Genomic DNA, 14,528 nt, shown 5'->3' on the forward strand with positions numbered 1-14,528 from the left:
CCGTTAGTTAACTGTCCATATGATTAACAATCAGCGGAAACTCACAGCCTGGAAGAACCGAGTTCATCGTCACACTGCTCTTGAAACCAAAATGGCGCTATGTTTACGTCCCTTCATGGTCGTTTATTATCCCTAGCAAGTTTCTTGAAGACATTTGGTGACTGTTCGCTGGCAAATATAACTTGGTCTTCTGTGTAGCTACACCGTTACGGATCCACGATCAACCAGACACTTGGTAATGACAGTTTGAGGCAGGTGTTTTATCCTGTTGTATTTAGTTGTTAAGGGATAGCTTGCTGTTCGGGGCTGCGTTTGCTAGCTAGTTGTGCCAACTAAAGACTGGAGTTATGTTTGGGTTGTGGCATTAATGAATGCTTAACTTTCAGCTAACACACATAACAGGAGTCATGTTGCTGCCGGTTATAATCTATTATCATTGTGTTTTTCAAGGACTTTAGAGTTCAATTCTACAGTTTGTTTTAGGTGCTCTGAAATGTGTTTCTTTAAAAATGCCTTTTTTTTACTCAGAACAGTAAACCAAAAACATCATCATCAGCAGCAGCAGGAGGGATGCAGGCTGAGGCCACAGACTCTTTGCTGGAGGAGGGTGTAGAGTCTCTGGGAGTGGAGGACACAGACAAACCTACAGAGAGCAAAGACGAGGAGAGCAACACAGAGAAACCAAACACAGAGTTGAGAGACGCTGCAGAGGAAGATACAGCTATCAAAGATGCTAAAGGTGGGTTCATGAAAAAAAAAGAAATGGAAATACCCGGAGGAGTGGTGTTTTAATGGCAGCACCACATCTCTCACAGAAGGAGCTGTGAGATGTACTGATACTATATGACAAAGATTCGAGTATTGGTCACTGCTGGACATTACTGGGATTACTTGGATTATTTACCAATATGTAACAACTCATTTATGCGATACCGATATTTTCTTCTGCACAAATAATTGCAGAGACTATCAGCTCTCTTCTGTAGTGGAAGTAGCATATTGTATTATGGTGCATACTCTAATCACATTCGTTATGTAATATTCATTTCTTGGGCAAAAACAGAAAAATATGTACCTGAAACTGTCTTGGAAAATCACATTACCCACAACCAGGGAAATCTTCAACCATTTTCACATTTGACAGTCAGAAAACCTAACCTCTGTTCACAGGGAACATATGAGAGGTGAAGCTGTACAGTAATTAAACCCAAACTGAATAGAATGGTTAACGTTGGTAAATGGTAAACGTGCTTAATGAGTCAGCTTCATGTACCTTACAGACTGCTGCTTAAATTCAACTTTAACTTAAAACAGGAGCCAAATATGGGACTTCTCAGCATGAACTGTGCAAACAAAATCACAAAAAGCGCAAGAAATTTCTGCAGCATCAGCCCATTATTTTTTATCAATTATATCAGCTGAATTTGGAGTGTCGGCCGATAACCCATGTTTTAATTTTGAGCCAGTATCAGTTGATACGGATAATGTGCTGATAATATCGTGCATACCTAGAAAATATGGTGAGGAAAATAAGTGTTTGATACACCCTTGATTTTGCAAGTTTTCCCTCCTACAAAGAATGGAGAAGTCTGTGATTTTGATCCTAGGTACACTTCAGTTATAAGAGCAATAATCCAGAAAAGCACATTGTATTGGTTTTTTAATAATTAATTTGCATTTTATGGCATTAAATAAATATTTAATATAACGGAAAAATAGATCTTAATAATTGGTGTATAAATCTTTGTTTGCAGTAAAAAAAAAAAGGTCAGATGTTTCCTGTAGTTCTGGACCAGGTTTGTACACCCTGCAGCAGGATCCTGCTCCACTCCTCCATGCAGATCTTCTCCAGGTCTTCCAGATGATGGGGCTGTCGCTGGGCAATGCAGAGTTTCAGCTTCCTCCAAAGTTTTTCGATGGGGTTCAGAATCAGAGACTGGCAAGGCCACTATAGGACCTTGAAATGCTTTTTACCTAGCCACTCCTTGGTCACTCTGGCCTTGTGTCTGAGGTCATTGTCGTGCTGGAAGACCCAGCTACGACCAATTTTCACTGCTCTTACGGAGAGAAGGAGGTCGTTTCCCCAAAATCTGGTGATACGCGGCCCTGTTCATCCTCCCCTCAGTACCGTTTTGTCATCCTGTCCCCTTTGCAGAAAAGCCCCCCCAAAGTGTTATAATTTGATCCCCTATGTTTCACGGTTGGGATGGTGTTCCTGGGATTGAACTCGTCCTTCCTCTTCCTCCAACACGTGAAGTAGAGTTTATACCAAAAAAACATGACCTTCTCCTATGCCTCCTCTGGACCATTCTATTTTTCAATTGTATCAAATACTTGTTTAATGCAATGAAATGCAAATTAATTATTTTAAGATCATACAATGTGCTTTCTGGATTTTTTTCTAGATTCTTTTTCTCAGAGTTGAAGGCAAAAAGTTGAGGAACAATTGTACACAATCCATGAAATATGTCAAGAATGTATACAACTAGTGCATACAACATATGTGGTTTAGCTTATGGCATAGATGTAGATCTGTTGGTCCAGGAATGATCTTAAGATTTGATGATTGATGGTGAATAATAGTATATTTTGTCTGTTTGGTAATGTGTGTGTGAATATTGTTTTTTTTTTTTTTTTAAGTAAATGAAGCATCAAACATAATTTATTGGTTTTGGTTTTACAGAAGTATTCTACATTGAAATGTATCAGTATAATCTTAAAAAAATGATACAAGTTTGAAACCACTGAACAGCTTTGTCAAAGCTGTTTTCATTGTGTTTTTGCTGCCTTTTTAGATGGAGAAATGGACACAGCCGAAGTAGAGGAGCACAAAGATGGAGCTCAAACAGATTCTGGAGTGGAAGGTAACGAGGACGAATGGGAAATTGCATACAGCGACGAGGAAATGGAGGACTCAACAAACTGGATGCCCCCTCCTGCAGAGATCAAAAGACTGTATGATCTCCTCGCAAAAGGGGAGATGCTGGAATTGAACTTTGTGCCCCTTCCCAGAAGGCCCCCTACACCGGAGCGTACCCCCTCACCTGAGAGAGATGATGAAGAGGCAGCAGCAAGGGAAAGGGAGCGGGAGGAGAGAGAACGCAAGTCAGTATCTGGTCTTTTAGAGTGGTACTACTTTGTTTAAAGTTGGTGTGTATTGAATGACTTTCTTTTTCCCAGGCCTCCAACTCCAACAGAGTTTGACTTTGATGAAAAGGAGACTCAAGCAACTCCAAAAAATTCCTTCATCAACAGACGCAGAACACCAGGTACACTTCTTAACAAAATGGTGAAAAGGTTATTTTCCTTTTTTTTTCTGGGGGAAAAAAAAAACTTGATTGTTTTCCTTTTTCTCTTCCAGGATCTTCAGCACGCTCCTCGGTGAAAAGGGAAGCTCGCCTCGACAAGGTTCTGTCAGACATGCAGCGCCATCGCAAAATCGAGGAGCACATCTTGCGGACAGGTCGGGATGTCTTTAAATCAGAGAAGAAACTGGAGGAGGCTTTGTCTCCCAACAGCCAGAAGGAGCGTGAGAAGGAGAGGGAACGAGACAGCAACCCAAACACCATCTTCTCCCCGAGACAGAGGAGATACTGACGTGTGGGACTTGTTTTATGAAGCAAATGAGGCCAAGACCTTCCAGAGGTGTTCTCAAAACTTGAATTTTTTAAGTTTTATATGTTTTTTTAATGTGTTTTTTTTGTACATGACAATAAAATTTTTAAACCCTGAACCGTGACACAGTCTATTTGTGAGTGTAGATCATGGATATGAAAGAATCCACTGCTGACTTGTGAGAGCAAAGGTCTGTTCCCTTTCAAATGTTCTATATCGGACTATAAGATAAAGTAGGGGGGTCTGGCGCCATCTAGTGGCTTCCTATTACCAAACACTGTAACACTGGATTCTAAATGTGACAAAATTAGTGTTTTTATACAAACAAAATGTATATGAAATAAACACTCCAGGCAGATTCAGGACAGAGAAGTATATTTTAGCTAAGTTTCGAGTAACAATACAGCCTTCACATAAGGCTCAGAAGCATATAGTATAATATGTATGCATAAATATGCATTCAAAACCACAAACCAAATAAATAAATAAATAAATACTTACAAATAAATAACAAGCATTTTGTGGAATATACAGTACATCAGTTGAAATGTTTTAGTATTGTCTAGAAGCAGTACCCTATGAGTTCATGGAACAGGGGAATGGATACTCTGTGTTCAACATGCCCACAGTTGTCCAGATGGGTTTTTGGCACACGCTGCCCTGTCTTAATGGTTTCTGAGCTTTGTTTTTTTTAGACCCATTGCCAGGATAGTGAAGCTGCTGTAAACAAAACATAAGATGATGGAACTTAGAGAGTTTGCTCATAAACGGTTCATAGAACCAGTGGCTCAAATGAAAAAAAGCTCAACGACCAAAGCAAACCCTAAAATGTAAAAGGCTAAAATGACTCAGACTCAAGAATGGTTAAAAAACAACAATGGTAGAAATGATCATGGACACGTGCTGCATGTCAATCACAAGGGAATGCTTCCCTGGATTATTTGTTTCCCTTTGATTTAGGAGGCTGCTCACAAAGCAAGACATACTCCGATCTCATGGATCCCTTCGTGAAGCCAATCAAACCATGGCAACATAAGCAATAAACAAAAACAAATGTTTAAAAGTGAGTGCTGCTGTGCATCACTCTGTTGAATGCAGAACGGAAAACAACCTTTGTGGATGCAGTAAATGGAATGAAGTTGTATTTACACTGAAACAATAAGAGTTGTTCACTGAGTTGTAAAACGTATTTTTGATGCTGAAATGTGATTAAAAAATGTGCTGCAGAAATAAGACAAAAAATGAAAGTAAAAATAAATAAAAATCAAACCTGACCTAATACTGACATGGAAATGAGGACAATTTTACATCAGCTATGTACACCTGTCACATTTGGATGTCTGACGGAGCCTCCTCCTCCTCTGAGGACAAAAAAATAATGGAACTGTAAAGAAAGAGTGAGAACAGGAGAAAAAGGGATAAGGCAGCAGAATACAGTCTTATGAGATCATCTCCCTTCTAAAAAGGTGAGTCAGTCTGCAGGTTGGTTACATTTTGTTAGAGTGACAGTGACTACATAGAGGATACAGATAATAAACACTAACAAGTCAAAATACTGCTTAGCCGCTTTTTTTCTTTTGGGAAGGTCTTCTTCATTACTAAACTGAATCAGGCCTTCCATCTACAGCTGATGTACTAACATACAATATAATACATTCCTATTTCCTGCTCTTCCTGTACAGTGAGGCAGAGAGGACTGAATTTGATCTACATGAGGGAAATAGCCACCTATGCTTGCTATACATCCAGGCAAATTCCTCAGGTCAGTGCATATTCCTATCTGTCACCGTGCCTGATGACATCTTTAAATACTGAGTGCACTCACACTCCGTGTGTTTCCTACAAACTGAGAAGCTGAAGTGCTTGAAGGCCAACAAGCAAACATTTGGCATTTAGAGTTTGACTGCTGGCTGCAATGACTTCAGCGCTGTTTGAGGCAATTGTCAGTAGCTTTCTTCGTATTGCTACTTGTTTCAAGTCTCATTTCTCCCTCATATCTTTCCTTCCTTTACATACTCATTGGTACATTCGACCTTCCTTCCCTCCACCCCTCCCCAAACCCTTCTCAGTGGGTGGCAAGCTCGGACTCTGTGGAGCGTGCGCTGTAGCCATTGGCAGGCTGCGGCAGCGCACTGCTATCTGTCTGCCGCTCCTTGGCTGCGGCTGTGTTGGAGCTCGGTCTCTGAGAGCGGGAAGAGCCTGTGAATAGTCGCAAGGCGCCCCTACAAATGAGGGAGAACCAATAGAGCTGGGGGGCCATGAGCAGCGCTGCACCCAGGTTGCAGTGCCACGGCACTGACAGAGGGACCATGTGGAAGGGAATGGACGCATACCTGAATCCAAATGAAAAAGACACAGGGTTACAGAGCAGTGGTTCTGAGTCTCTTTCTAAAAATCCATCAAGATAGAGATCATGTGCAAGTTGCCGACCCAAGCTCAGCGAGACAGCAGAACATGAGAAAAACAGAGATGGAAAGACAGACATACCTTCCATAGACGTAGTAGAGGTAAGGGAAGAGGAGGACTCGACAGATGAAAAAAGTGATCAGCATAAGAGCCCCATTCACTTTGTGCAGGAGAGTGTGTTGCTGTTTGTACTGAGCGAAAAAAAAGAGGGAGAGGTCTAGAGTGAGGGAGGAAGAAAAGCAAGCAGTATAGTCTGGTGAGAGCTGATGGAGTTAAGCTTACCTAACACTGTTAATACTGACATGGTTATGTTTGTTAATATCTGCATGGACTGACTGACTGACTGACTGCTGATGGGGCACACAGGACGTCATGCGAGCTGCTTGAGACCCTGGTGTTGGGCCTGTTTGTTTTTAGATCTGGATCTGAACGGTCAACCTGCTCCTGTGAGATAACACTGACATCAAGCCTGAAAACATTCGTCTGACAAGGTTTACCTCGTTTCCATTCTTTAGTCTCATACCCCTCACTGACATGACACTTTTCATAAATACTACTTTTATGTTGAACATTCATTATTTTCTATTCCACAGGTACAAGAAGCCACAGCTACTAGCCCGCTGTTTATCAAACAACCACATGCACTGTTGTCAGGGACAGGCAGGGCAGGGTGCTGAGTGATAGGGGGTGAGAGGACAAGCCGTATTGTATCTGTAGAATATCCTGTCTAAATACTGGGGGCTATATTGAGAAACTAACAGCTGTGGGAGCCTAGAACTGGGGACAGGCAGAAAGCAACAGAGGGACAACTTACCCACAACACTGACACAGTGAGCACAACACCCAAACAAGCCTACGACACAAACTGAAGGGGTGCACTTCTACTCTTCAAGCAAGCATTGTTACCAGTTTAATGGGTGATGTTTCTGACAGGGTGGCTGTGAGACACAGCCAACGGGCATTAACGAGCTGAATGCTGGGAGAGACTGGAAAATCTTTCCCATTGAGTGAAAAGGTGAGAGGAGGGGGAAGAAGTGAAGAGTGCAGGACAACTTCAGTGACAGATGCACATGCAGCAATGCACTCCAACCTCTTGGTTGCAGAATGGAGGCACTCACCTGGATCAGGATTTTTCCTAAGCAGACTGATGGGGTGCTGAGCTCTGCCATGAACATTATACCCTGGAAATAATCTCCTTTTCCTTGTCGCCAAAACTAGGGAGAGGGAAAGAAGCAGATGAATACTTCTGAACAACTTTGTTTCTTCGTGGCCATGGAGATACTTTCAATGAATACATTTCTATTACTGAATTATTAGCCTTGATTTAAGAAAAGACTTTTATTGTAAAGCCCAGCAAATGTGACGCCATACAACTCCAACGTTTCAACAAGCAGCATGGTGAAAAGAGGCTTTAAGATGTCCCTGGCCTTACATAGCAACTTCCTCTCTATGAGAAGGGAGGTTATTTTTAGGTACAACTAAGATTATATCACACTTCTAATCCATTGCTATCAAGATTATACACAGAAACGTGTCAACATGAACTGCAATAGATAAACTGATGAGAAAAAGGTCCTTTTTAAATCATTACAGTAATTAAAAAGTAAAAATTAACAACAACAACAAAAAAAAAAAACTCCTGTAAGGAACTTTTAGTTTGTGTTGTATTTGGTGCCTCCCTGTAGGTAAAGACGTACGTCTCATCACTTTGACCATCTTCTTCTCTGACAAAACAAATAAATAAAATCTCACCCTGCTTTCTTTTAAAAGCCAAATCTCTGCGGAAGTGGAATCAGGCTATAAAAAGTTTGAAAAAGAAAACATCAGTCTTGTTGAAGGTCATGTTTGCTTTTGCAAGTCTTAAGAATTTCACTAGTGAGCTTACTTTTATCATGCACACTTCAAATCATCCTGATAAATGTAAATCATAGAGTGAAAGAAAAACAAACCGCCAACTTTCCCTTAAAAAATTAAAGTCTCTTAAAAGCTGCTGAAAACCACTTTGGACTGGGAAGTTTCATTTTGATAATCTGGGCTTTGCTTTTCTGCCTCAAACATCAGCACAACAGGGACAGTGACAGTTACCACAGAGACTGGAAAGCAGACGGTGACCATCACAACATGGTGCAGCACCATGAGGAACTCGCGACGCAAGTAGCTGGTCAGTGCTGAGCTCATCTGTTGGGGAGCTGCGGAGGCCTCCTCGTGCCCTTTGACCCGTAGCTTGTACCAGTAGCACATGAACATTGCGTAGATGTCGTAGACAAAGTAGGGGACAGCAAATATGATGTAAGTGCTAGTCAACCAATGCCTAGGTAGAGGAAAGAGGAAGATTTAAAAAAGAAAAGAAAAGAAAAAAATGACAGTTAAACAGTGTGATCATCTCAGCAGCAACAGCACAACCTCACTGACATGTCCCGAGAAGTCAGGACAAGACCTAAGGTTTAATTCTGCAGAATTACAACATCACACACATAAATGCATGTTAACTCTCTATAACCTCCTCCCTCCAACTCATGTTAGTGCTAGAGACCAGAGCTTAAAGGTACAGTCTGCAGGATTTCCCTAAAAAATAAAATATCAACTTTTACAGGAGTAAGCCTGCTCAGTAGTCTCCTCTGGGCCTCTTTACACGTGTCAGTGTCAGTTTCTGCCTCAACCCCCTCCTCTACCTGGTTGTTCATGTTTTGGTTGTTTCAGGATGTTTCTGCGCAGGAAGTAAGCAAGGTTACCTCAGCCAATGATGTAAAAGGTAAGAACAAATGTGAAGTGAACTGTTGTACAAGCAGCATATGTCTGTTTATGAATAGCTGTGTGTAAAGCATGATATGAAGACTACTTGAGTATGAGAGAGGGAGGTGTGTGTGTGTGATGTGTAAGTTTTTGGAGCCCACAGGAAGCAAGTGGTAGCCTCAAATGTTAGGAAACCGTAAATGATAAGTGAAAAGATGAAAGGTCAGGTTTGTGTGCATGTATAGATAAAGCCACAGCTCTCCAAAAGCCGAGCTAGATTCCCGTGTGCTACTTATTGCCTGCTGCCGTCTGGTTAAGTGGGTTTAGCCCTGAAGTTAGTACTAACTCTGGTGCTGGAGCAGACCACTTAAGTCACCCCAGACCACGGTCTAGACGCTGAAGCAGGAAGGTTAACACATTGTGCTCAAGAGCAAAACCTGCTCAAAATTCAGAATTATTTTACATATTTGAAGGTTTTCAAAAAAAAGTAACACAATAATTACTTTAGATAGTAACTAATTCCCTTTAGGACTAATTCCTGTACCAATTCAATTACTCTTTTGGGAAAGTAATGAGTAACTACTACTTTTTACAATACTTTACACAGTGTTCCTAGTTGCTCCTTTGACCAGCCCACTTTTTAAATCATTTTCCAGAGTGAAACAGGTTGAAACACTGAAGCAAATCCCAGTGGCACTGTTACCTGCCAAAATCCAACTTGGAGAGAAAAGAGCACATTACCCAGTGGCTGTGCAACAACTCACTTTCTTTGCCAACTCAATCTGCTTATAGATGCAACACCATAGATTGGAGTTACTTTCCAAAACATGAAGACCTCTGTCATACGCCTGTCTTATATTTTGTGTCAGGTATATGACAAGAGATCCAAACCCCCAAAATTTTTCTAATGCCCCTTATCTCCTTGGAAATGACAAATCCTGACAGCTGGTGGAATGGTTAAAATACATTTTAATTGGAATTTTCTTGACTTACTGGTCCTCGATGATGTCCTTGCAGGAAGAAGCTATGATGTAGCCAGCTGAGGAAGCCATGACTGCCTGAACTGATGACACCAACCTGACAGCACAGAACAGAATTGAATGAAACAAAATAAAAGAGCCATCTTATCTTTCTATATGCCACATGGGGAAAGGTTTTTAGCGATATAAAAAAATGACCCCATCTTATTTTATGAAGTAACAAAGTAAGAATTCACCTAAACCACAGGGCATATGAATCTACAACCTCTGACTCTAAAAATTCATGGGAAAATTGCATGTAAGCTTTTTGGGAGGGGGGGTTGTACAGGTAGTATGAGTGCATAATTTGCTCATGTACACAACTGCACAAAAACACCTTTAAATAAAAAAACCATAGTACATTTTTTCCGATTGTCTGACCTGGCAGATACAATGACTGCATCTCCTTCGCTCCACCTCAGTGCTGGGATTGTCTTCAGGCATTGTTTAGACAGAAGAAAAAGGCCCGGGAAGAATACAGATCCAGCAGCAAGGATAGTCAGCATGGTCCCTGGTGTTCTGTGTGGGGCGAAGATTTGGGTGGGAAATCTAGTCCTTACGATTCGTCGCTCTTTCCTCTCTCTAAAGAGCACAGAACAATCAGTGAATCAACAGTTCATTTTGATCTCTCTGACTTAAAACAACTCCAACACATATGGAACTGGCTGCTTTTGCAACAATAATGAATGGAGCAGAAGTTAAATATTTGTCATACAGTGCTTTAACTTGTTTAAGGGTTTAACATATAACAATAACACAGGATGGGGTACAAAGGGGGGTTCCACAAGTCAGTCAAGACATAAAATATAGCAAACAGGTCAGTAATACTAGGCACTGGACAGTGCATGGTTACTAAAGGGTAGGCTACACAGGTGCCGAGTACTGAGGCAGAGTATCAGAAAGGAGGCCCCTTAGTGCAGAATGATGCCTGTCCATATGATGACATTGAGAGCGTCATTCACATGAGCTCCTGAGGCAGCCATGTGCTAATTCCATGCGTTTGGGCAGTTTGCTTACACTACACTAGCTGACTCATTAAAAAGTTGAAGTCCATTAGCAAAATACGCATTGCGCTATTGTGAAATTCTAAACGTCGAAACTACTGACACCGGCATGGACTGCTGGAGCTCGTAGTTCATGACATCAATGTTAGCTAATGTTATCAAAAACTACAAATTACTGTTAGTTTGACAGGCGATAAATCAAATACAAGAAATGAACATGGCTTCGGATTGATCAGTTAGTTCATACTGACATATATAACCATGAGGTAACAAAAACCTATTCGCCAATGCAATGTTTTTCTTGACTTCTTTGTCTTAATTCTGTTCTTCTGGAAGCAGTTAAATAAACTTGACTTCAATTACAGCCCATTAGCTAGCGACATATACCGCCTCCCGTTGAATAAGGTTCCAGCTACTCTATTTGCTAACAGTTTCAACATGTATGCATAAATTACGCTAGTCTATTAGCTTTATTGTTAGGGTAACTTATAGGCAAAAAAAAATAGGTCACCCAGAGTACCACTGATAAACAGACAATGTTGCTAGCTCTACGTGTCTTCCTTTGCCTTGGAAAGCATGACCAGCGGTCTGCACTGTTAAATCGCCGGCTAACAATGACGCTAGCATCTTCGCAAATATTACGCTACTGGATTAGTTAGCAACCATTTCGTTGTAACCAAATTCAAATAAAAGTAGTTAGCAAGATGTCGACCCCTTACATAAGTAACCGATAACCAAATGCAACCCTATTCATGTTTTGTCATGAATTCATGGTCACGTTATACTGTCATTTAACTGTTTTGCTAGCTTGTTATTTGTTTGTAGCAGTTAGCAGCAACCACTAACATAGCTTGACGATGCCGTCAACGCTAATCGTAGCTAGCTGGCTAAAAGACCTGAGTTTGCACATGTGTAGAATAGATGAAAAATATCAACAGCATTTACACAGAGACTGTACAGAGTCCGGTCAGCGGCCAGTCGAAACTCGTGTCCTGCAGGCAGCGTTTAATGTTGGAGATGTTCCGGGGGTCTCCGCCTCGATGATCCGCATGTTTATGTGACCACTTCAATGTCTGAAGGGTAGCAGCAGCGAGCTAACGCTAGCTTGCAGCAAGTTAGATCGACATCTATGAGAGGGCAGCTCGCAAAGAGCATTGGTGACCAACCCGCGATATAAAGTAAACAGCGGCTCAAAACGCGGTTAAACAGTAGCAGTGCGATTTGATCCAGTCGTCAGAGAGACACTAGCCGGCCCGGTCGCTGTGTCATCTCATCTATCTCCTCACAGCAAAGCAGTGATGCCGCTGCCTCAGCCTCGCAGATGCAACGTTGACTCAACACAGTGGACTGCTGCGCCAGCTAGTTCCAACAGGTCCAGACAGCGGCTCATGATATGACGAGAAATTTGCACCAGTCATTGCTCTGCATTTTGATAACTGTGGTTTTATCTTTTCGGCGCAGGGAAACGTTGAACGACAGTAACTTGAGATGACAGTCTGTTCAAGTTGCATTCATGATTTTAAATACATGACTCTCCATTTAAAAATGTTATCATTTACAAACAAAAGAAGCAGCACTGATGTATAACTCGGGGACATGGTAAGCCCCTGAATGCAAATTTGTCTGACAGAGATGAGTGATTGTCTTTGAGTGGTAACTTATTTGACCCTTGAATGGATCACAACTTGCATATAAGGTGATAAATCATTAACTAAACAGAATCAGTGATGCTGAGTGTGTAGGAAGTTCAAGGTCCTGACATTTTGCCTTCTTTGCACACTTTGCACACTTTGATACAGGATTTCAATTTTGGGTGGGGCCTTAAATTACAAAAGTTAGTAGACAATTTTTACTAAACAGGTATAGATATAGTAATGTCACCGTGTATGTTTAAATCAGTTATGAATATTTTTTTCGCCCTTTAATAATTGATAAAATTTTAGTTCATCAGACAGCAATAGCTCTCAACTTTCCATGTTTTATAGGCTGTAAGAGCAGCAACATTAACCACAGTTAAATATAAGAAAAAAAAAAATCTACACTTTTTTTTCCAAAATCATTGTCTAGTCCTAACAGTATAACATGAGGGTAAATGAGTCATAACCTTTTTTATCAACAGGCTGACATTTGCTAAACTTGGCGCATATTATAAAGGACAGGGCATCAAACAATAACAAAGAGAGTGTAAAGTGACAAAATGTTGTAATATTCCTCTTTAAAACTGATTTAAAAAAAATTCAAAGAAAAGTTTGAGGTGGGCCTGCCAGAAAGTGGGTGGGCCTGGGACCGTTGGGCCCACCCATGACGCCGCCCCTGCTATGACATTCCGCAATGAAGCCAACAAATCACTGTCCAGGTATTTACATGATATTCTAGCCCTATCGACAGAATTTTGGGGCCACTACAACTGTGACAATGGCTTCAAATTTACTCGCAGAAAAAAATAAATAAAGGTAAATTAAGCTGTTTTGGGGTAAATAGTTTCTTTTTTACATTTTAAAATGGAACATTAAATGAAAATAATTATTGCATCCCTATTCCATATACTGTATATGATCAATGGTTTTTTCCGTTTACCCAAAACAATACAAGTTTTATCCCCCAGTAGGGTTTGCAGGTTATCTTGAGTGTAAACAATGTGACCATGGTTACAAAAAAAAAGCACTGCTGTACATGCAACCAGTTTGGTGTCAATGATCAAGAAATTAGCCTTAAATGAAAATTTAATTAAATGAAAAGAGACAGAGAGAAAGATGGACAGAGAGTGTCAGTCTGTGAGATTCAAGATTCAGAAAGCTTTGATGGCATGAATGAAATGATGGCTAAACAATTACATACAATATTGACATAAATCTGGTTCTGTTGGGCGCTGGATTCAATGTTGAATGAGATACAATGACAAAGATATGTTAACATAGTTCATCTCAGATAAGCTCACAATATTCTCTGAGTGTAATAATGGTGATACATGTTAAATCAGGGAGCTGTGATCAACATGTTTTCCCTCTTGTCATGGCGGAGTGTTACATCCTGAGCAGCCAAATGTGTATGGTGTGTTGACGTCCTCGCCTTTCTCTGGGCTTCCATTCTTTCTTATACCGTCCTTTTTCGGCCTGTAGCTGATGCTCACTGAGTCTATACGCTGTTAATGTGCATCTCTGTCTGGGCTCTTTCATGCTGACCACATACTGTGCTAGAGAACACTCTCTGTCCAATAAGTCATAGCATTCTAGTTTATTGATGGATTTAATTTCATTTTTACTGTTGTGAGTGTAAGAAGCTTTGTCCTCTGTCTGTAGATACCAGGTGAGTTTTGGAGAGATTTTGGAGGTCTTGTATTTTGAGGTGGCAGGTTTCTCTGATGTTTCTCAGAGGGTCTGTCTGGGCAGGGGGTGTTATTAAGAAAGGCTTTGTGGTTACAGGAATCTGGATCAACTTGTTCTAAGTCAGGGGTCTGCAACCTGCAGCTCTGGAACCTAATGCAGCTCTTGGACTCCTTTGCAGTGGCTCCTTGTAGCTTTAGAAAAAATATTGTTAAAAAAAACAATTTTATTTTTCTTTCAGAGGGTATTGATGATTAAAGACATTGACAATTAATAGACATATGTGTTTACATTGGTTGAACTAAAAATGCATCACCTATTGCAATAAAGCTTTTCAATTATTTTTGTATTTTTTGCATATTTTTTGCAAGCTTTGCAATTTTTTTCTATTTCAATTATTTAAATTTTTTTAGATTAATAAAAAAAAA

At 40.6% G+C, this 14,528-nt stretch overlaps 2 protein-coding genes across 2 annotated transcripts; one reads left to right on the forward strand and one right to left on the reverse strand.

Moving 5' to 3' along the window:
* Window positions 1–23: 23 nt before the first annotated feature.
* pagr1 (PAXIP1 associated glutamate-rich protein 1) lies at window positions 24–3,751 on the forward strand. Its single transcript, XM_074662839.1, has 5 exons — window positions 24–235; window positions 529–739; window positions 2,796–3,105; window positions 3,181–3,269; window positions 3,362–3,751. Exons 2-5 carry the CDS (start codon window positions 571–573, stop codon window positions 3,595–3,597), a joined length of 804 nt encoding a protein of 267 aa, XP_074518940.1. The 5' UTR covers window positions 24–235; window positions 529–570; the 3' UTR covers window positions 3,598–3,751.
* tlcd3bb (TLC domain containing 3Bb) lies at window positions 3,732–12,153 on the reverse strand. The gene is made up of 7 exons (XM_074662838.1): window positions 11,723–12,153; window positions 10,155–10,355; window positions 9,748–9,831; window positions 8,107–8,332; window positions 7,140–7,235; window positions 6,103–6,212; window positions 3,732–5,948 (listed from the first exon to the last, which is right to left on the reverse strand). Exons 2-7 carry the CDS (start codon window positions 10,277–10,279, stop codon window positions 5,681–5,683), a joined length of 909 nt encoding a protein of 302 aa, XP_074518939.1. The 5' UTR covers window positions 10,280–10,355; window positions 11,723–12,153; the 3' UTR covers window positions 3,732–5,680.
* Between the last annotated feature and the right edge of the window lie 2,375 nt (window positions 12,154–14,528).

Source organism: Halichoeres trimaculatus, unplaced genomic scaffold, assembly GCF_033239565.1.
Source record: "Halichoeres trimaculatus isolate MK-OKI-2021-1 unplaced genomic scaffold, fHalTri1.1 fHalTri1_scaffold_23, whole genome shotgun sequence".
In the NCBI taxonomy this organism is placed as follows: Eukaryota; Metazoa; Chordata; class Actinopteri; order Labriformes; family Labridae; genus Halichoeres; species Halichoeres trimaculatus.